General features: G+C 37.9%; 1 protein-coding gene across 3 annotated transcripts; it reads left to right on the top strand.

The window, feature by feature from the left end:
• The first annotated feature begins 29 nt into the window (after window positions 1–29).
• Window positions 30–20292, top strand: LOC100138908 (UDP-glucuronosyltransferase 2B4). Of its 3 annotated transcripts, XM_002688327.6 has the most exons (6): window positions 30–784; window positions 1600–1748; window positions 8352–8483; window positions 14159–14246; window positions 15411–15630; window positions 19626–20292. In XM_002688327.6, the coding sequence occupies exons 1-6, from the start codon at window positions 55–57 to the stop codon at window positions 19903–19905; spliced, it is 1599 nt and encodes a 532-aa protein (XP_002688373.1). In that variant the 5' UTR covers window positions 30–54; the 3' UTR covers window positions 19906–20292. The 3 variants fall into 3 exon arrangements, 2 of the variants coding, with proteins under 2 accessions (XP_002688373.1, XP_015327153.1); XR_009494909.1 differs by lacking the exons at window positions 15411–15630; window positions 19626–20292 and adding an exon at window positions 9333–9552 and having other exon boundaries at window positions 14159–14244; XM_015471667.3 differs by lacking the exon at window positions 8352–8483.
• Window positions 20293–20515: the final 223 nt, after the last annotated feature.

The raw sequence follows: 20515 nt of genomic DNA, 5'->3' as shown, positions 1-20515 counted from the left end.
TATAAGCCTGAGCAATAGCAAAAGTTTACAGTAATTAATTTTAAAGGACTGCATATGAGCAAGATGTCTATGAAAAGGCTCTCGCTTCTGCTGCTGCTACAGCTGACTTGCTACTTTAGCGGTGGGAGTTGTGGAAAGGTGCTGGTATGGCCAGTGGAATTTAGTCACTGGCTGAATATAAAGACAATTCTGGAGGAACTTGTCACAAGGGGTCATGAGGTGACTGTTCTGATATCTTCAGCTTCCACTATTCCTAATTCCAGCAAACCATCTACTATGAAATTTGAGACTTTTCCTGTATCTTTAACAAAAACTGATTATGAGAATTTTATAGAACGTCTTCTTGAGGAATGGACGTATGTGTCGAAAGATTCCTTTTGGTCCTATCTTTCAACAGTGAGAACTTTATTTTGGGAATTTTTTGATACTACTTTAAGTATATGTAAAGACGCTGTTTCCAACAAGAAATTAATGACAAAACTGCAGGAATCAAGGTTTGATATCCTTATTGCAGATGCTGTTGGACCCTGTGGTGAACTGCTGGCTGAATTACTTAAAATACCATTCGTGTACAGTCATTACACCTCACCTGGCCACATAATTGAGAAGAATAGCGGAAGACTTCCACTCCCACCATCTTATGTACCTGTTATGCTTTCAGAATTAAGTGATCGCATGACATTCATGGAGAGGATCAAAAATATGTTTTATACACTTTATTTTGAGCTTTTCTTCCCAACGTACAAAGAGAAGAAGTGGAATCAGTTTTACAGTGAAGTACTAGGTAAGTTGGGCTTCCTGATGGCTCAGTGTGGTAAAGAATCTACCTGCCAATGCAGGAGACACAGGTTTTATCCTTTGGTCAGGAAGATCCCTTGGAAAAGGAAATGGCATTCCATTCCAGTGTTTTTGCCTGTGAAATCCCATGGACAGGGAAGCCTGTTGAGCTATAGTCCACGGAGTTGAAACAGTCAGTTACCACTTAGCAACCAAACTACTAGGTAAGTCATGTTTTTAGTTGGTAGCATTAAGTCCTATTTTTCCTATTGCCTTGGAAGTTGAGTTTGTCTAAATACAAATTCACAAAAATTTATCTCAAATAAGTGAAACAGTGAAATAAAAATATGAAATGACCCTCAATCTAACAAATATTATGCAAACACTTAAATTATAGGGTAGGGTAAAGCCCATTACTCATATCAGATACCAGGAAGTCATTTACCACAGACTGAAGTACCCAGGCCATCTGCAAGTGACTATCCAACTTACAAAACTTCTTTTTTTAACTTAAAGTCATTACAAATCTCATAAACTGTCTTGATAGATGAAGACATGTACATGGAGAGTTATACACATATTTGTAGTATAAGTATCCAGTTAGCTTTTAGAAATTGTTTCTGCTTGTGTAGAAACAGATGTATTCCAGATATACTTTATTATCCTATACTATGCTACGGTATATATTTATCAAGCAACAGACACATTCAAACATCTTGGCCACAACATCCCAAGTTCCTTTACACAAATTATCTTATATACACATATGACAATTGTCTCATTTGATCAAACATTTGTTGTTGTTTTTCTTTTTACTTTCAGGAAGACCTACTACCTTATCAGAGACAATGGGGAAAGCTGATGTGTGGCTCATTCGAAGCTACTGGGATTTTTCATTTCCTCGTCCACAACTACCAAATGTTGAATTTGTTGGAGGGCTCCACTGCAAACCTGCCAAGCCCCTGCCTAAGGTCACCTACTCCTCCTTGTTGTTCTTTGTGAACTTTGTGTTTTCAATAGGAACATTCTGTGTTCTTTATTTAGAACGTTTGATTACAGGTAGTCAGATACGGGAACCTGGATAAAGTGACCTTCCACCTAGAAAGTGATGTATTTCTATATCAACACAACTATCTGAATTTCATTATCATTACAGAATAAACTAGAGAACATGGGACACTTTGAAAATACATCAATTAAATTACAATTTTATTATTCAACACATAGAGAAGCATCATTCATTAAAGGACACATATTTTTATATAAAAATATATATTTTATATGAAAATAATAGTCATATTATCATCTGGTGATGCCATCCAACCATCTTATCTCACTATAATCAGTTACATTATAATTGTATTATCATTATTATAGGATAATTTTGTATATAGCATATTCCAGAAGTGAGTGCTAATATAGGCAAGTGGTGTAGGCACAGTTTCTACCACCTGACAGTCCACCTGGAATGATAAAACACAATCAAGTTGTAAAAAATGTTATAATATGGCAAGACCAAAGTGCTAAAGAAATATTCAGCATGAATCATATAAAGTATCTCTGATCCATAGATAATTATGAGATCTGAAGGATGCTCAGGAATAAACAGAGGAATAGGGCAGGGGTGGAAGAAGATATGGGCTTCCCTCTTAGCTCAGTTGGAAGAAGATATAAAAGAAAGGTAGGTGGAGTAGTGATGACAGTTGCCCAAAGTCCAAGTTTAGTCTAGATAGAAAAAGGCTGAATAAAGAAGAAGATGATGCTGTAGAGGTAAGTTGAAAACAGATAATTATAAACATTTGAAACATCTAGTAGGGCCATTGGGAAGAATAGTGAAAGGATTAAGAAAGAAAGAAAGAGATGACGGCGGTGGTTTAGTCTCTAAGTTGCGTTGGACTCTTGCAATCACATGGACTGTAGACTGCTAGGCTCCTCTGTCCATGGGATTCTCCAGTGTGAATACTGGAGCGGGTTGCCATTTCCTTCTCCAGAGGATCTTCCCAACCCAGGAATCAAAGACAGGTCTCCTGCATTGCAGGCAGACTCTTTACCGACTGAGCTATGACGAAAGCCCTGAGAAAGAGATAGTCATATATTATTTAAAAATTAAAAGCAAGATGTAGTCACTGGGTTGGATTGTAAATGGTAAAGCATAGGAAGAGACCGTTTAGCAGATTATTGCTACTACTACTACTAAGTCGCTTCAGTCGTGTCCGACTCTGTGCGACCCATGGACTGCAGCCTACCAGGCTTCTCTGTCCATGGGATTCTTGAGGCAAGAACACTGGAGTGGTTTGCCATTTCCTCCTCCAAAGATTATTGTTAGATATAGACAATAATGAGTGAAAACTAGAGTACGGTGTTCACAGAGATATCACATTAACTCATTTTTTCCTTTATTTTAAATTAATTAATTTATTTTAATTGGAGGATAATTACTTAACTTCTTTGTGATGGGTTTTGCCATACATTGACATGAATCAGGATGATTTACTTTAATTAAATCTCTGGGCTGGGAATAAAAACATACATTTATATGTACATTCATTTATATTGTTGGAAATGGGCATTTATTTTAGTTAGTGCTATGGTGAAAAGCAGGAGAAGGCAATGGCACCCCAAACCAGTACTGTTGCCCGGAAAGTCCCATGGATGGAGGAGCCTGATAGGCTGCAGTTCATGGGGTCGCTAAGAATCGGACACGACTGAGCGACTTCACTTTCACTTTTCACTTTCATGCATTGGAGAAGGAAATGGCAACCCATTCCAGTGTTCTTGCCTGGAGAATCCCATGGACCGAGAAGCCTGGTAGGCTGCAGTCCATGGGGTCGCACAGAGTCGGACACGACTGAAGCGACTTGGTGGCAGCGGCGGTGGTGAAAAGCCTTAAAACCTACAAAAATACTTTAGTATTTCATCTTCTTCATCTGATCTCCAAAGACTTAAAAGTTCCTAACATTACAAAAGTTTATATTAAATGCTGCTGCTGCTAAGTCACTTCAATCATGTCTGACTTTTTGTGACACTATGGACTGTAGCCCAACAGGCTCCTCTGTCCATGGGATTCTCCAGGCAAAAATACTGGAGTAGGCAGCCATTCCCTTCTTCAGGGGATCTTCTCGACCCAGGGATCAAATCCTGGTTTCCTGCACTCCAGGCAGATTCTTTACCATCTGAACCGCTAGGAAAACCCAAACAGTGCTAAATTATACTAAATCAGATACAAAAAAAAAAAATTTACTTAGAAAATAACAAATATAATAAGATCACAGTTTTCTTGAAGATTAAAAAAGCATAAGCTAGAATTACAATTTTCAGGATATATATCATAGTGTATTATTTGATTATAGGATAGAGTAAGGATTAAAATGACAGCACACATTTTAGCATAACGTCTTCAAGGTCCACCCATGTTGTCGAAAATGGCAGGATTTCCATCTTTCTCGTGGGTGAATGACATTTCATTCGGAGCACGTGTGTCTATGTGTGTGTGTGTGTGTGTGTGTGTGTGTTCATATCTGTGTGTATCTATGGAAACATCTTTAAGTAATTCATCCATTGGTGGGCACTTAAGTTTCTTCCCTTAGCTAATTGTGAATAATGCTGCAGTCAACATGGAGCACATATACCTCTTCAATATCCTGTTTTTATTTCCTTTGACTATATACCCAGAGGTAGAATTGCTGGATCATACAATAGATCTATCTTTAATTGTTTTAGGAACCTTAAATTTATGTTCCATAAGGGCTAAACCAATTTACATTCCCACTGAGAGTGTACAAGCATTCACTTTTCTCCACATTCTCACAACACTTTTCTCTTCTTGGTTATAGACTTTCTAATTGGGGTGAGGTAATATCTGATTGTGATTTTGAAATACATTTCCCTGATGATTACTGATGTTGAGTATCTTTTCCTATACCTGGTGACCATTTGGAAATCTTCTTTGTAAAGTGTCTATTTTGTTCATCTGCCCATTCCTTAATTGAATTTTGTTGTATGAATTGTGCATATATTCTGTATCTTAACCCCTCATTCAATATGTGGTTACGAAACTTTTCTTCCATTCTGTAGATCACATTTTCGTCTTGTTGATTATTTCTTTTGCTGTGCAGAAGCTTTTAAGCTCGTTGTAGTCCCACTTGTGATTTTTTCCTTTTGTTGTGGTCTTGATGTCATTAAAAAAAAAACATCATTTTCAAGACCAGTGTCAAGGAGTTTTATCCTTATATTTTCTTTTAGGGATGTTATGGTATCTGGTCTTATGTTTAAGTTATTGACTCATTTTGAGTTGTTTTTGTGAGTGGGATAAGATAGAGGTCTCGTTTTTTGCTTTTTTGTTTTTTTCGTATGTTTATCCAGTTTTTTCAGAAAAGAAAGAAGTGACTAACATTTCCACAATTGGTGTTCTTGTTCCCCTTGCTCCCTTGTTGAATATTAGTTGAACCCTGTATGCTGTTCCATGGTCTATGTGTCTATTTGGGGGACAGTACACTATTATTTGAAATACTGAAACTTTGTGGTAAATGTGAAATTTCAAGGTGTGATTCTTTTGGCTTTTGGGGTATACCAGACCACCTGACCTGCCTCTTGAGAAACCTGTATGCAGGTCAGGAAGCAACACTTAGAACTGTACATGGAACAACAGACTGGTTCCAAATAGGAAAAGGAGTACATCAAGGCTGTATATTGTCACCCTGCTTATTTAACTTCTATGCAGAGTACATCATGAGAAACGCTGGGCTGGAAGAAGCACAAGCTGGAATCAAGATAGCTGGGAGAAATCTTAATAACCTCAGATATGCAGATGACACCACGCTTATGGCAGAAAGTGAGGAGGAACTAAAAAGCCTCTTGATGAAAGTGAAAGTGGAGAGTAAAAAAGTTGGCTTAAAGCTCAACATTCAGAAAACGAAGATCATGGCATCTGGTCCCATCACTTTATGGGAAATAGATGGGGAAACAGTGGAAACAGTGTCAGACTTTATTTTTCTGGGCTCCAAAATCACTGCAGATGGTGACTGCAGCCATGAAATTAAAAGACGCTTACTCCTTGGAAGGAAAGTTATGACCAACCTAGATAGCATATTCAAAAGCAGAGACATTACTTTGCCAACAAAGGTCTGTCTAGTCAAGGTTATGGTTTTTCCTGTGGTCATGTATGGATGTGAGAGTTGGACTGTGAAGAAGGCTGAGAGCCGAAGAATTGATGCTTTTGAACTGTGGTGTTGGAGAAGACTCTTGAGAGTCCCTTGGACTGCAAGGAGATCCAACCAGTCCATTATGAAGGAGATCAGCTCTGGGATTTCTTTGGAGGGAATGATGCTAAAGCTGAAACTCCAGTACTTTGGCTACCTCATGCGAAGAGTTGACTCATTGGAAAAGACTGATACTGGGAGGGATTGGGGGTGGGAGGAGAAGGGGACGACAGAGGATGAGATGGCTGGATGGCATCACTGACTCAATGGACGTGAGTCTGAGTGAACTCCGGGAGTTGGTGATGGACAGGGAGGCCTGGTGTGCTGCAATTCATGGGGTCACAAAGAGTCAGACACGACTGAACTGAACTGAATATGGTGGTTGCCAGTACTGAGAGGTGGAAGAACAGGGGAAATGTTGTTTAAGGATACAAATTTGCATTTCTTAGTAAATAAATACTAGAGATCTAAGGTATAGAGTAGTAGCTATGCATACATGCTCAGTAATGTCTGACTCTTCACGACCCTGTGAACTATAGCCAGCCAGTCTCCTCTGTCAATGGGATTTCCCAGGCAGGAATATTGGGGTGGGTTGCCATTTAAAATTTGGAATTATTCTAGTACAGAAAGTAACCTTTTTTTTTTAAATCAGAAAGGATCAAGGACCACAAAGCAAAATAATTCAGAAACAATTCCAGGCAAATATGGATTCACCAGGAGCTTTATTTAGTTAGAAGTGAATTACTCAAAAGCTGACCAGACCTGGAACCTTTTCCTCTGTGGAGCAGGTGCTCCCAGGGGGACTCACTGAAGTCATGTTGAAGTTTCTTCACCGCAGTTAGACATAGCACATCCATCTGTGACATTAATTATGCAAGTTCAGGACAAAGGCATCATATGCAAAGAAACACAGTCATATGGTTGCTCGAATAAGCAACTATACAAGTGTAACTTTGGATTATAAATAGAACTCACAGAACTATTTCATACAACTTCCAAACTATAATACTTGACTCCTCAAGTCAGTAGTTAGTAATTTAGACAGAGTTTGGAAATTATGACAAAGTTTAAGGTGAAGAATAGGATTACAGAACTGAACAAATGACATAAAGTGATTCAGATCATATTTTTTTTCATAGTGCTCATAGTCAGGAAATGAAATATTAATGAATAACCTAAATAATTCTCAAAAAGTCTGTCTGGAATAAATAAATGATTTAGCATAATTATAATAACAAAGAACCAAAGGGGGTTGAATCAGGCAAGTAACTTCTTTCCAAGAATCTATGTTAGTAATTAATATCAAGATTAATGAAGAGTCTGAGGATAATATAGTTTAATAATATTTCCTTGTACTGAGTACTGGCTCTATCTTATTTCCTGCTTATACAGAGACACATTGCACAAATATATATAATCGCAGAAATTGACTTCATATCACCTATTCTTTTCCCAGGATCTCAAGGATGAAAATGCTTTTTTTTAAAAAAAAAAATCATCATTATAAAAAATAATATAAAGTCCCTAAAAAAAATTTCTTTAATGATTTTTAGGTTGAAAATTTATTAGCACAACTGACCAAAGTCCAAGATATGAAGTTAATATGTTCAAGAGAATTGGGGGAGTGGGGTGGGTGAGGGATGGAAATCACTCTATTAGCTAACTGTATAGTATGTGAAAAGAATAATGTGAACTTTCTAATATAAAACCTGTCTACACATATAGCTCAGCAATTCCTTTTCTGGGTTTATTTCCAAAATAATTGAAATTAGGCTCCCAATGAGATATCTGTACAACATATGCATGAAAGCTTTATTCACAGGAGCCAAGAGGTTGAAGCAACCCAAATGTCCATCAACAGAGGAAGCAATAAACAAAATGTCATGTATACAAACAACGGAATATTACTCACCTTTAAAAGGAAATTCTGACACATGTCACAACATGAATGAACCTTACATTAAGTGAAAATAACTAGTCAGAAAAAGACAAATACTGTGCAATTCAACTTATAAGAAGTATCCAGACTAATCTCATTTGTAGAAACAGAGTAGAATGAAACTTGCCAAAGGCTAGAGAAAGAGGAAAGTAGAATTTCTTAATGATTATAGACTTCCAGTTTTGTCAGATAAAAAAGTTCTGGAGATTGGATGCACAATGTGAGTATTCTTAACACTACTATACTACACACTTAGGAACAATTAAGAAGTAAATTTTATGCCATGTGTATCTTACCACAATATTTTTGTAAGAAATCACTACTCTGATATCTCAAGACAATTTCTGATTTTCTCTCTTTAGTTGCTTGTAGCAATCCCTTCAATAATGTCTGTTATGCTACTGCTCTTTTGTGATGCGCATATTCTTTTTTCACAGGAAATGGAAGAGTTTGTGCAGAGCTCTGGAGAAAATGGTATTGTGGTGTTTTCTTTGGGGTCAATGGTCAGTAACATGTCAGAAGACAGAGCCAAGGTGATTGCATCAGCCTTCGCTCAAATTCCACAAAAGGTAGATACAATAACTTAATCACGGACAACTCTTTAATAAGTCTGTTAAACTCTGTAAAGATCTGATCATAGACATTTTCTATCAGAAAGGTAAATAATATGATAGCAGCAATTTATCTCATATATATACATATATATGTGTATATATAAACCAAAATATACATGGCAGGTGCTACGGCAGTACAGGGAGTGCCTTTCATCCATAATAATTTTAATTACTCAACATAGCAATAAAAAGAATGATATTTAAGAGACACAGTGTGAATTTTGGTGTTATTAATACAATGGTAGCATGGGCAAGAAGATTAACCAGTAAATTCTGCTTTGTCACTTGTTCCTTTACTTTGAAGTATTTCTGAGGACACAACACACATACAGATGCTCTCAGGAGTTAAATTTTAACAATAAATGTAGTCATGCAATATTGATTCAAGTCAAACAATTCCACTTTTCATTGCTTTTGGAAGTAGGGCTTAATAATTTGTAATTTAAGAGAACATACTTCTTCAGCAGCACTGATTAACTTATTTTTAAAAATTATGCTGTTGTTGTTTAGTCATTAAGTCATCTGAATCATTGCAGTCCCATGGACTACAGCATGCTAGGCTCCCCTGTCCTTCACTATTACCCAGGGTTTGCCCAGATTCATGTCCATCGATTTATTGATGCTATCTAACCATGTCATCCTCTGCCAGCCCTTCTCCTTTTGCCATCAACCTTTCCCAGATCAGGGTCTTACCAATGAGTTATCAGGTGGCCAGAGTATTGGAACTTCAGCATCAGTACTTCCAATGAATATTCAAGATTGGTTTACATAGGATTGACTGGTTTGATGTCCTTGCCATTCAAGGGATTCTCAAGAATATTCTCCAGCACCACAATTCAAAAGCATCAACTCTTCAGCGCTTAACCTTCTTTAAGGACTTCCTGAGTGGCTCAGATGGTAAAGCGTATGCCTATAATGCAGGAGACCTGGGTTCGATCCCTGGGTCAGGAGGATCCTCTGAAGAAGGAAATGGCAACCCACTCCAGTACTCTTGCCTGGAAAATCCCAAGGATACAGAAGCCTGGTAAGCCCCAGTCCATGCGGCTGCCAACAGTCGGATACGACTGAGAGACTTCACCTTATCTTATCTTACCTAACCTTCTTTACTGTCCAATGCTCATATTCATACATGATTACTAGAAAAAAATATAGCTTTGATTATATGGGCCTCTTTTGGCAGAGTGATGTCTCTGCTTTTAATACTCTATCTAAATTTGTCATAGATTTTCTTCCAAGAAGCAAGTGTCTCTTCATTTCATGGCTGAAGTCACCATCCACAATGATTTTGGAGCCCAAGAAGATAAAATATGTCACAGCTTCCACATTTTCCCCATATATTTGCTATGAAATGATGGGACCAGATGCCATGAACTTATTGCTTTGAATGTTGATTTTAAGACAACTTTTTCACTTTCATCTTTCACCCTCATCAAGAGTCTCTTTCAATTCAGTTCAGTCACTCAGTCGTGTCTGACCATTTGCAACCCATGAATTGCAGCACACTAGGCCTCCCTGTCCATCACCAACTCCCGGAGTTCACTCAGACTCACGTTCCTCGAGTTCGTGATGCCATCCAGACATCTCATCCTCTGTCATCCCCTTCTTCTCCTGCCCCCAATCCTTCCCAGCATCAGAGTCTTTTCCAATGAGTCAAGTCTTCGCATGAGGTGGCCAAAGTACTGGAGTTTCAGCTTCAGCATCAGTCCTTCCAAAGAAATCCCAGGGCTGATCTCCTTCAGAATGGACTGGTTGGATCTCCTTGCAGTCCAAGGGACTCTCAAGAGTCTTCTCCAACACCACAGTTCAAAAGCATCAATTCTTCTGTGCTCAGCTTTCTTCACAGTCCAACTCTCACATCCATACATGACCACAGGAAAAACCATAGCCTTGACTAGACGGACCTTTGTTGGCAAAGTAATCTCTGATTTTCAATATGCTATCTAGGTTGGTCATAACTTTCCTTCCAAGGAGTAAGCATCTTTTAATTTCATGGCTGCAGTCACCATCGGCAGTGATTTTGGAGCCCCCAAAAATAAAGTCAAACACTGTTTCCACTGTTTCCCCATCTATTTCCCATGAAGTGATGGGACCAGATGCCATGATCTTCATTTTCTGAACGTTGAGCTTTAAGACAACTTTTTCACTCTCCACTTTCACTTTCATCAAGAGGCTTTTTAGTTTTCTTCAGTTTCTCCCATAAGAGTGGTGTCATCTGCATATCTGAGGTTATTGATATTTCTCCTGGCAATCTTGATTCCAGCTTGTGCTTCTTCCAGCTCAGCGTTTCTCCTGATGTACTCTGCATATAAGTTAAATAAGCATGGTGATAGTATACAGCTTTGATGTACTCCTTTACCTATTTGGAACCAGTCTGTTGTTCCATGTCCAGTTCTAACTGTTGCTTCCTGACCTGCATATAGGTTAGCATAGTCAATGAAGCAGAAATAGATGTTTTTTCTGGAATTCTTTAGCTTTTTCTATGATCTAATGAATGATGGCAATTTGATCTCTGGTTCCTCTGCCTTTTCTAAACCCAGATAGAACATCTGGAAGTTCTTGGTTCATGTACTGCTCAGGCCGAGCTAAATGATTTTTGAGTATTTCCTTGCTAGCATGTGAAAGGAACATAATTTTACAGTAGTTTGAACATTCTTTGGCATTATCCATCTTTGGGTTTGGAATGAAAACTGACCTTTTCCAGTCCTTTGGCCACTGCTCTGTCTTCTAAATTTGCCGGCATACTGAGTGCAGCACTTTAACAGTATCATCTTTTAGGATTTGAAATACCTCAGCTAAAATTCCACTAGCTTTCTTCATAGTAATACTTCCTAAGGTCCCATTTTCTTCACACTCCAAGATGTGTGGATCTATGAGTGACCATACCATCATAGTTATCCAGGTTACTAAGACCTCTTTTGTATAGTTCTTCTGTGTATTCTTGCCACCTCTTCTTAATATCTTCTGCTTCTGTTGGGTCCATACCATTTCTGTCCTTTATTGTGCCCATCTTTGCATGAAATGATCCCTTGGGATCTCTAATTTACTTGAAGAGATCCCTAGTCTTTCACATCCTATTGATTTCTCTATTTCTTTGCATTGTTCACTTAAGAAGGCCTTCTTATCTCTCCTATCTATCCTCTGAAATTCTGCATTCAGTTGAGTATATCTTTCTTTCCCTTTCTCCCTTGGCCTTCACTCCCCTTCTTTTCTGCATTATTTATAAAGCCTCCTCAGATAACCACTTTGCCTTCTGGCATATCCTTTTCTTTGGGGTTGTTTTGATCGCTACCTCCTGTACAGTGTTACACACCTCTATCCACAGTTCTTCAGGCACTCTGTATATCAGATATAACCCTTGAATCTATTCATCACCTCCACTGTGTGATTATATGGGATTTGATTTCTGTCATACCTGAATGGCCTAGCAGTTTTCCCCACTTTCAATTTAAGTCTCTCTTCAATTCAAATCTGAATTTTGCACTCAGGTGCTCATGATCTGAACCACAGTCAACTCCAGGTCTTGTTTTGCTGACTGTATAGAGCATCTCCATCCTCGGCTGTAAAGAACATAATCAATCTGATTTCGGTATTGACCGTCTGGTGATGTCCATGTATAGAGTCATCAGTTGTTGGAAATGGATGTTTACTATGACCAGTGTGTTCTCTTGACCAAAGTCTGTTAGCCTTTGCCTGCTTCTTTTAGTACTACAAAGCCAAACTTGCCTGTTACCCTAGATATCTCTTAACTTCTTACCTTTACATTCCAATCCCTATGATGAAAAGACTTCTTCTTCATTATTTTGTGTGTGTGTGTGTGTGTTAATTCTAGAAGGTCTTGTGGGTCTTGCTGAATCAATCTTTAGCTTCTTCAGCATTAGTGCCTGGGGTATAGACCTTGATTGCGGTGATGTTGAATGGTTTGCCTTGGAAATGAACCAAGATCATTCTGTTGTTTTTGAGATTGCACCCAAGCACTCCATTTCAGAACTTTTTGTTGACTGTGAGAGCTACTCCATTTCTTCTAAGGAATTCTTAACCACAGTAGTAGATATAATGGTCATCTGAATTAAATTCATCGAACTTGTCCATTTTAGTTCATGGATTCCTAAGATGTTGATATTCACTCTTGCCATCTCCTGCTTGACCATGTCCATTACCTCGATTTCATTGGCCTAACATTCCAGGATCTTATGTTCTTTACAGCATCATACTTTCACCACCAGACACATCCACAACTGAGCATCATTTCTTCATTGGCCCAGTCACTTCATTCTTTCTGGATCTATTAGTAATTGCCCTCCACTCTTCCTCAGCAGGATATTGGACACATTCTGACCTGGACAACTCATCTTCCAGTGTCATATATTTTTGCCTTTTCATATTGTTCATGTGGTTCTCATGGCAAAGATAGTGGAGGGGTTGTCCATTCCCTCCTCCAGTGGACCACAGCTTGTCAGAACACTCCACTATGACCCATCTGCCCTTGGGTAGCCCTGCAGAGCATGGCTCATAGCTTCATTGAGTTACACAAGCCCCTTTACCGTGACAAGGCTGTGATCTATGAAGGGGATTAATAAATTATAAATAAGCCAAAATATTTATCTTAGGTGATTGACTGCATACTTTTTCCTCTCTATAATCAAAATGTGTAAAATTTAATAAAATAAGTTCTCATTTTAACTACTTGATATATGTAAACTCTTTTATAACAGTCAAAAATAAATAAATCACTGAATATTGAATTTGAAAATGAGCACTAGCATATAAAGAAAGCAAATGAATGTGTAGGTTATGTGTAATCTGCCACTGGCTTGTTGTATTGGAAACAAAACCAATTATCCATGGAAGAAAAGCTATGACAAACCTAGACAGTGTGTTAAAAACCAAAGAGAGCACTTGCCCGGAAAAGCCCATATAGTCAAATCTATGGTTTTTCAGTAGTCATGTATGGATGTGAGAGTTGGACCATAAAGAAGGCTGATGGCCAAAGAACTGATGCTTTTGAATTGTGGTTCTGGAGAAGACTCTTGAGAGTCCCCCGACTGCAGGATCAAACCAGTCAATCCTAAGTTAATTAACCTTGAATATTCATTGGAAGGACTGATGCTGAAGCTGAAGCTCCAATACCTTGGCTACCTGATGCAAAGAGATGGCTCATTGAAGAAGACCTTGATGCTGAGAAAGATTAAGGGCAGGAGGAAAAGGGAGTGACAGAGGATGAGTTGGTTGGATAGCAACACTGAATCAATGGATATGAATACGAGCAACTTCTGAGAGATAGTGAAGGACAGGGAAGCCTAGCAAGCTGCAGTCCACGGGATGCAAAGAGTTGAACACAACTTAGTGATTGAAAAGCAACAACAAAACAGTTTTTTTTTTTTTTAATATTTGAATTGGTCATTGAAAATCTCATTTGTCTCTGCCATCATGTGTACATAATTAATACATCAAATGTAGGTATTCCTGTGTATGTCTTTCTATTACTAGTTACCATTACTTAATATGCCTTCATTTCCTTACATGTCATATGGAAGACATGTAATTATATGTATCTTGGGTCAATTTAGAAATTATTAGTATAACTATGAAGTTCAACTCATAGAATAAGGTATTTCCTTTGCTTTTAACAGGTGCTATGGAGATATGATGGCAAAAAACCAGATACCTTAGGACCCAACACCCGGTTGTATAAATGGCTTCCCCAGAATGACCTTCTTGGTGAGACTTGTCAGAACAAATAATGAAAATATGAGTAACAGCCAAGCAGAGTGAGAGTGCTTCAACAGGAAACACACTTAGAAAGCAATTAATTATTGAAACACTGAAAAAGAAAACTTTACTAGTCTATTATAATTGTCTTTGCTATGAGAAAAAAAGGAGAACATATAAAAGTTGTCAGTTTATTCTATGTAGTCACATCCCTTATAGCTAGAATCTTTACTTTAGCTGTAATTACTTCTCACAGTGAACTTTTCAATAACTTCCTGGATTGTTGTTCTGTCTCTGAATTCTTTCATTATACTTATCATTTCCATTCTGTATCTTAAAAATAAGAACTCTTGTGCCATTACCAATGACTCGCTGCTGCTGCTGCTGCTGCTGCTGCTGCTGCTGCTGCTAAGTCGCTTCAGTTATGTCCGACTCTGTGTGACCCCATAGATGGCAGCCCACCAGGCTCTGCCAGCCCTGGGATTCTTCAGGCAAGAATACTAGAGTTGGTTGCCATTTCCTTCTCCAATGCATGAAAGTGAAAAGTGAAAGTGAAGTTGCTCAGTCTTGTCTGACTCTTAGCGACCTCATGCACTGCAGCCTACCAGGCTCCTCCGTCCATGGGATTTTCTAGTCAAGAGCACTGGAGTGGGTTGCCATTGCCTTCTCCCACCAATGATTCTCAATTTTCTGTGAAAAAAAAAAAAAGGCACAATCATTTTTGTGAAGCAATAACACACTTCATGGTAAAATTTAGCTTTTCCTTCCTCTGGTTCCAGTGCCACTACCATTATCTTTCTTTTCCCCTGACACCATTCCTATCAAACTAAATGGCTTCACTGTATCTTTAGGTGAATAAATTTCGGCATGTCCTCCTCTTTTTTTGCACATGTGGTTTCTTTACCCAGAATGCTCTTTCAAGTTGTTCCCCTGCCGATCCTGGATTCATTTGTGACGTTCAAGTGACTCAGCACTTCTTTCACAAACTCTGCATTTACCCCGTCAGCAGACATAGCCGTTTCTTCTGAGTTCTGAAAGCAAGTTAAAAGCACTTTCATATGCGTAATAATCTGTTATCTAAAAGATACTCCTCCATCCAGTGCCTTATAATACCCATTTCTCATTTTATTCTGAGTTATAATTAATAACCTTACTGAATTCACTCAATCCTAGGCCATCCAAAAACCAAAGCCTTTATAACTCACGGTGGAAGCAATGGTGTTTATGAGGCCATCTATCACGGGATCCCTATGGTGGGCACTCCTTTGTTTGCTGATCAAGCTGATAACATCGCTCGAATGAAATCCAAGGGAACAGCTGTCAGGTTGGACTTGGAAACAATGTCAACAAGAGATTTGCTCAACGCATTGAAGGAAGTCATTAATAATCCTTCGTGAGTATATATATATTTTTCTTTTTCTTTTTTTCTTTACCAGCTAATCTTTCTAGAGAAGTTCTCATCTGAAGGCCAGGGAGGCAGTGATGAGTCTTCACATAAGCACAATGAGGTGTAAGATTTGCTCAATGTTTTGAAAACAGACAAAAATAACAGGTTGTGAATGTCACATTAAGATTTTTTCATGGTTTTATGGAAAAAGTTTGTCAGTGTTTTAAAGATAGTGGAGAAATGTTGAAAACTTAATCATTAGAATGAGAAGAACCACTGAAATGGTAGTAGAAGGATTAAGAAGCATTGAGAACAAAGTTATTGTAGGGAACCATGAATGCTATGGATACTCATCTGCCCACTTTCTTTCAGCATGTGAACTTCTCAAATGTTTTAAACTCTTAAAAGATGGTTTATTTTCACTAAACCATCATGACATCATCCACTTCAAATTCCAATTACATTTAATATTCTCCAACTTTTCTATGCTAATATTTTGACTCCATCTCTGATAAATGATAAACAGCTATAACTTTCTAATTACCCAGTTTCAACTATGTATATACTATTTATAAACGTGGGTGTATTCTAGGGTTGTTTGTTTGTTTGTTTTTTTACTGTGGTCATTTTGTCTTGTTTGGAAGAATTATAAATCTAAACATAATTGACTTGGGAGGAGTATGTTGATATGAAAAAGTGAAAGTCTTGGTTTCTCAGTTGTGTTCGACTCTTTGGGACCCCATAGACTGTATCCCACCACTCCTCAGTCCATGGAATTTTCCAGGCAAGACCATGGGAGTAGGTAGCCATTCTCTTCTTTAGAGGATCTTGCTGATCCAGGGATCAAACCAGGTCTCTGCATTGCAGGCAGATTCTTTACATCTGAACCACCGGGGAATCCCATATATTGGGATATTCCTTTTTTTAAAAATTTTACACAATTTTTAAAGGTTATTTTCCATTTAAAGTAATTACCAAAGAGTGACTAAATTTCCAGTTTTGTACAACACCTCCTTGAGCTTATATTATTCCCAGTAATTTTGCCTCCTACTCCCCACCTGTGTGTTTCTACTCCCCCAAATCTGGTAATCAATAGATTGTTTTCTGTATCTGCTAGTCTGTAATAATAGTTTGATCCCATCATTGACAAATGGTAAACAACTAGAATTTTCTAATTTACTTTATTACAACTATGTAGATACAGCTTATAAATGTAAGTATCTTCAGAGTTCTTTTATTTGTGCTCATTTTTGTCTTATTTGGAATAGATAGTTACGTTGGGATATTCCTATTTAAAAGCCATATTTTCTAAAAACATATATATTTAATTTCCAAATCACTTCAGGATATACATGAATTTCAGTGACACAATTATTAATATCACAAATATGATGTATATATTCCCCCTTTTTTATCATAATGACTTTGTAAAGAAAATATTTTGAGAATGTATCGGTAATAGCAGCAAAGAGCATTTTGTGTTTTATAAGCAGTGTTATTTAAATTTAATTTTAGCACAGCTATTGTCGAAAGTGAGCAGCATAAAAAGCACTCTTTTTCTTTTTTTAAAAGAAACAAATCTTTCATTTGCTGTTTTTATGTAAATGTACATATCTCTAGTATATTTATATGTCTTTTTAATTTTTAATAATGTAATGTTGGGGTCAAAAATGAAGATATACTGATGTTCATGATATGCTACATGTTGTATTTACTAAAACAGTGTTCAGTTCAGTTCAGTTCAGTCGCTCAGTCATGTCCGACTCTTTGTGACCCCATGGATCGCAGCACACTAGGCCTCCCTGTCCATCACCAACTCCCAGAGTTCACTCAGACTCATGTCCATCGAGTCAGTGATGCCATCCAGCCATCTCATCCTCTGTCATCCCCTTCTCCTCCTGCCCCCAATCCCTCCCAGCATCAGAGTCTTTTCCAATGAGTCAACTCTTCACATGAGGTGGCCAAAGTACTGGAGTTTCAGCTTTAGCATCATTCCTTCCAAAGAAATCCCAGGGCTGATCTCCTCCAGAATGGACTGGTTGGATCTCCTTGCAGTCCAAGGGACTCTCAAGAGTCTTCTCCAACACCACAGTTCAAAAGCATCAATTCTTCGGCACTCAGCCTTCTTCACAGTCCAACTTTCACATCCATACATGACCACAGGAAAAACCATAGCCTTGACTAGACGAACCTTTGTTGACAAAGTAATGTCTCTGCTTTTGAATATGCTATCTAGGTTGGTCATAACTTTCCTTCCAAGGAATAAGAGTCTTTTAATTTCATGGCTGCAGTCACCAACTGCAGTGATTTGGGAGCCCCCAAAAATAAAGTCTGACACTGTTTCCACTATTTCCCCATCTATTTCCCATGAAGTGATGGGACCAGATGCCATGACCTTCGTTTTCTGAATGTTGAGCTTTAAGCCAACTTTTTTACTCTCCTCTTTCACTTTCATCAAGAGGTTTTTTAGTTCCTCCTCACTTTCTGCCATAAGGGTGGTGTCATCTGCATTGCCGAGGTTATTGATATTTCTCCCGGCAATCTTGATTCCAGCTTGTGCTTCTTCCAGCCTAGCATTTCTCATGATGTACTCTGCATAGAGGTTAAATAAGCAGGGTGACAATATACAGCCTTGATGTACTCCTTTTCCTATTTGGAACCAGTCTGTTGTTCCATGTCCAGTTCTAACTATTGCTTCCTCACCTGCATACAGATTTCTCAAGAGGCAGGTCAGGTGGTCTGGGATTCCCATCTCTTTCAGAATTTTCCACAGTTTATTGTGATCCACACAGTCAAAGGCTTTGGTATAGTCAATAAAGCAGAAATAGATGTTTTTCTGGAACTCTCTTGCTTTTTCCATGATCCAGTGGATGTTGGCATTTTGATCTCTGGTTCCCCTGCCTTTTCTAAAACCAGCTTGAAAACAGTGTTACTTTACACATATTAAGTAACTTCTTTATTGTAGTCTATTCCTATTGTATTAAAAATATATTTCCAGGATTACTGCAGTCTTTGCAAAAACCCAGTGCTCCTCCTGTGTTTTTGACAGTAAAGGGAGAAAAGTTACTTCCATTGTTATAACTACATTGCCATGTTGTAGCACTTTGTGATTTAAACTTCATGTGCTATATCTCTTTATTCTGCTTTCTTGTCTGTTAGTCTGCCATCATTTCAGCAGTAGAAACAAGTGTGTCTGCAATGCCTGAGAGTGAAATGCTGAGCCTTCTCCAGAATTTTTAGAACAAGAACCAGAACAACAATACTAGTAAACATTTACTGAGTGTCTACTGCATGCCAGGAATGCCTCTAAGAATCAATACAATATTATCAAAATAATTAGATAAGGTACTATTCCTAGCCATTTTATAGTACAATGAAAAACTGAGAAACAGGTTCTATCATGATTGAGCCCTCCAAAGTAAAATTAAAAGTTTAAAAATTAAAAAAGTTTTAAAATGTTAATAAAATAAATTAAAAAAATATAAGAGGAACAGAAAAAATAAAATAGCAGCCAACAAAGTAAGACTCAGGAATCAAACTGAGTCAATCTACTTCCATACTTTCAACCACCACTTCACTAATGTAAGATCAGCCCTGTCTGGACATGTCTCCAAACCTCATCACTGATTTACCTGCTATATCTAGATTATAACATTTGAAATACATCTATCAGGTCCATTAACAATTCTTTATGAGATAATTCAAACTTTGGACAAACATATTATGAAGTTCTTTTCTTTTCTTTCCCTTTGGGACAGCTCATTCCATTGTTTAGAATATACAATCTTGTTCTCCCCCATTTTCTTTCTTTTTTTTGTAGCTTGAAACGCTATGCATTTAAGAAATCCTAGCCCATAAGCTAATATCTCAATAATCACCTCAGAGAAAATTATGTTTTTCTTCCACTCTGTGTTGCACTCTGTTACCATCTGCAAGAAAATTTCACATATTTATCTATTATAGCTCATTCCATAAATGATAACTGTTTGATTTTCCTTCAGCTACAAAGAGAATGTGATGAGATTATCAGCCATTCAACATGATCAGCCTATGAAGCCCTTGGACAGAGCAGTCTTCTGGATCGAGTTTGTCATGCGCCACAAAGGAGCCAAGCACTTGCGGCCAGCTATCCATGACCTCACCTGGTTCCAGTACCACTCTCTGGATGTCATTGGGTTCCTACTGGCCTGTGTGGCAACTGCCATATTTGTCATCACAAAATGTTGTCTATTTTGTTGCTTGAAGTTTGCTAAATTAGGAAAGAAGGAGAAAAGAGACTAGCTGTATCAGACCTCAGCGCAGGGGTCCCCAACCCCTGAGATCTAATGGCTGATGATCTGAGGTGGAGCTGATGCAATAATAGAAATAAAGTGAGCAATAAATATGATGTGCTTGAATCGTCCCAAACCCATTCCTTCCTACCCCAGTCCATGGAAAAATTGTCTTCCATGAAACTGGTTCCTGGGGCCTAAAAGGTTGGGTACTGCTGCTCTAGCAGTTCTGCCTCATAGAACTCCTCATAGAACTCTCCATAAAACTATGTGGGTATGTATTGAAATTTATTGTTTTAATGCAAAAGTATACTAAAAAGATATGATTGAATTTAACTGGTTTTCACATATTGCATGTAGAAACAAGAACAATAAAAGTCTATTCATAGTATCCATATTATTTTGTAGATATTCAGAATTTTACCTTGATTTTTGTATAGAATTTTATAGCTTTTCCTTGCTATACAAATTGTTCAGTAATTGGAATTCTTTTGAAAGATTCACCCTTTAATTTTATTTGTGAGACTACTAATAGTTCTTCATTTTTACTGTGCATCCAGCCTCAACATCACTTCTTACCTAAAGCCATGGCAAGACACTAGCCTTCGTCCAGTTAATCT

This window comes from Bos taurus, chromosome 6 (assembly GCF_002263795.3).
Source record: "Bos taurus isolate L1 Dominette 01449 registration number 42190680 breed Hereford chromosome 6, ARS-UCD2.0, whole genome shotgun sequence".
NCBI lineage: Eukaryota > Metazoa > Chordata > Mammalia > Artiodactyla > Bovidae > Bos > Bos taurus.
The sequence above is the reverse complement of the archived record's forward strand: the minus strand, read 5'-3'. Positions and strand labels throughout refer to the sequence as shown.

Coding starts and splice junctions, on each gene's coding strand:
- LOC100138908 (XM_002688327.6), top strand. CDS start 55: ATGAGCAAGATGTCTATGAAAAGGCTCTCGCTTCTGCTGCTGCTACAG. Junction 785..1,599: donor GTTTTACAGTGAAGTACTAG/GTAAGTTGGGCT, acceptor TTTTACTTTCAG/GAAGACCTACTACCTTATCA. Junction 1,749..8,351: donor CTGCCAAGCCCCTGCCTAAG/GTCACCTACTCC, acceptor CTTTTTTCACAG/GAAATGGAAGAGTTTGTGCA.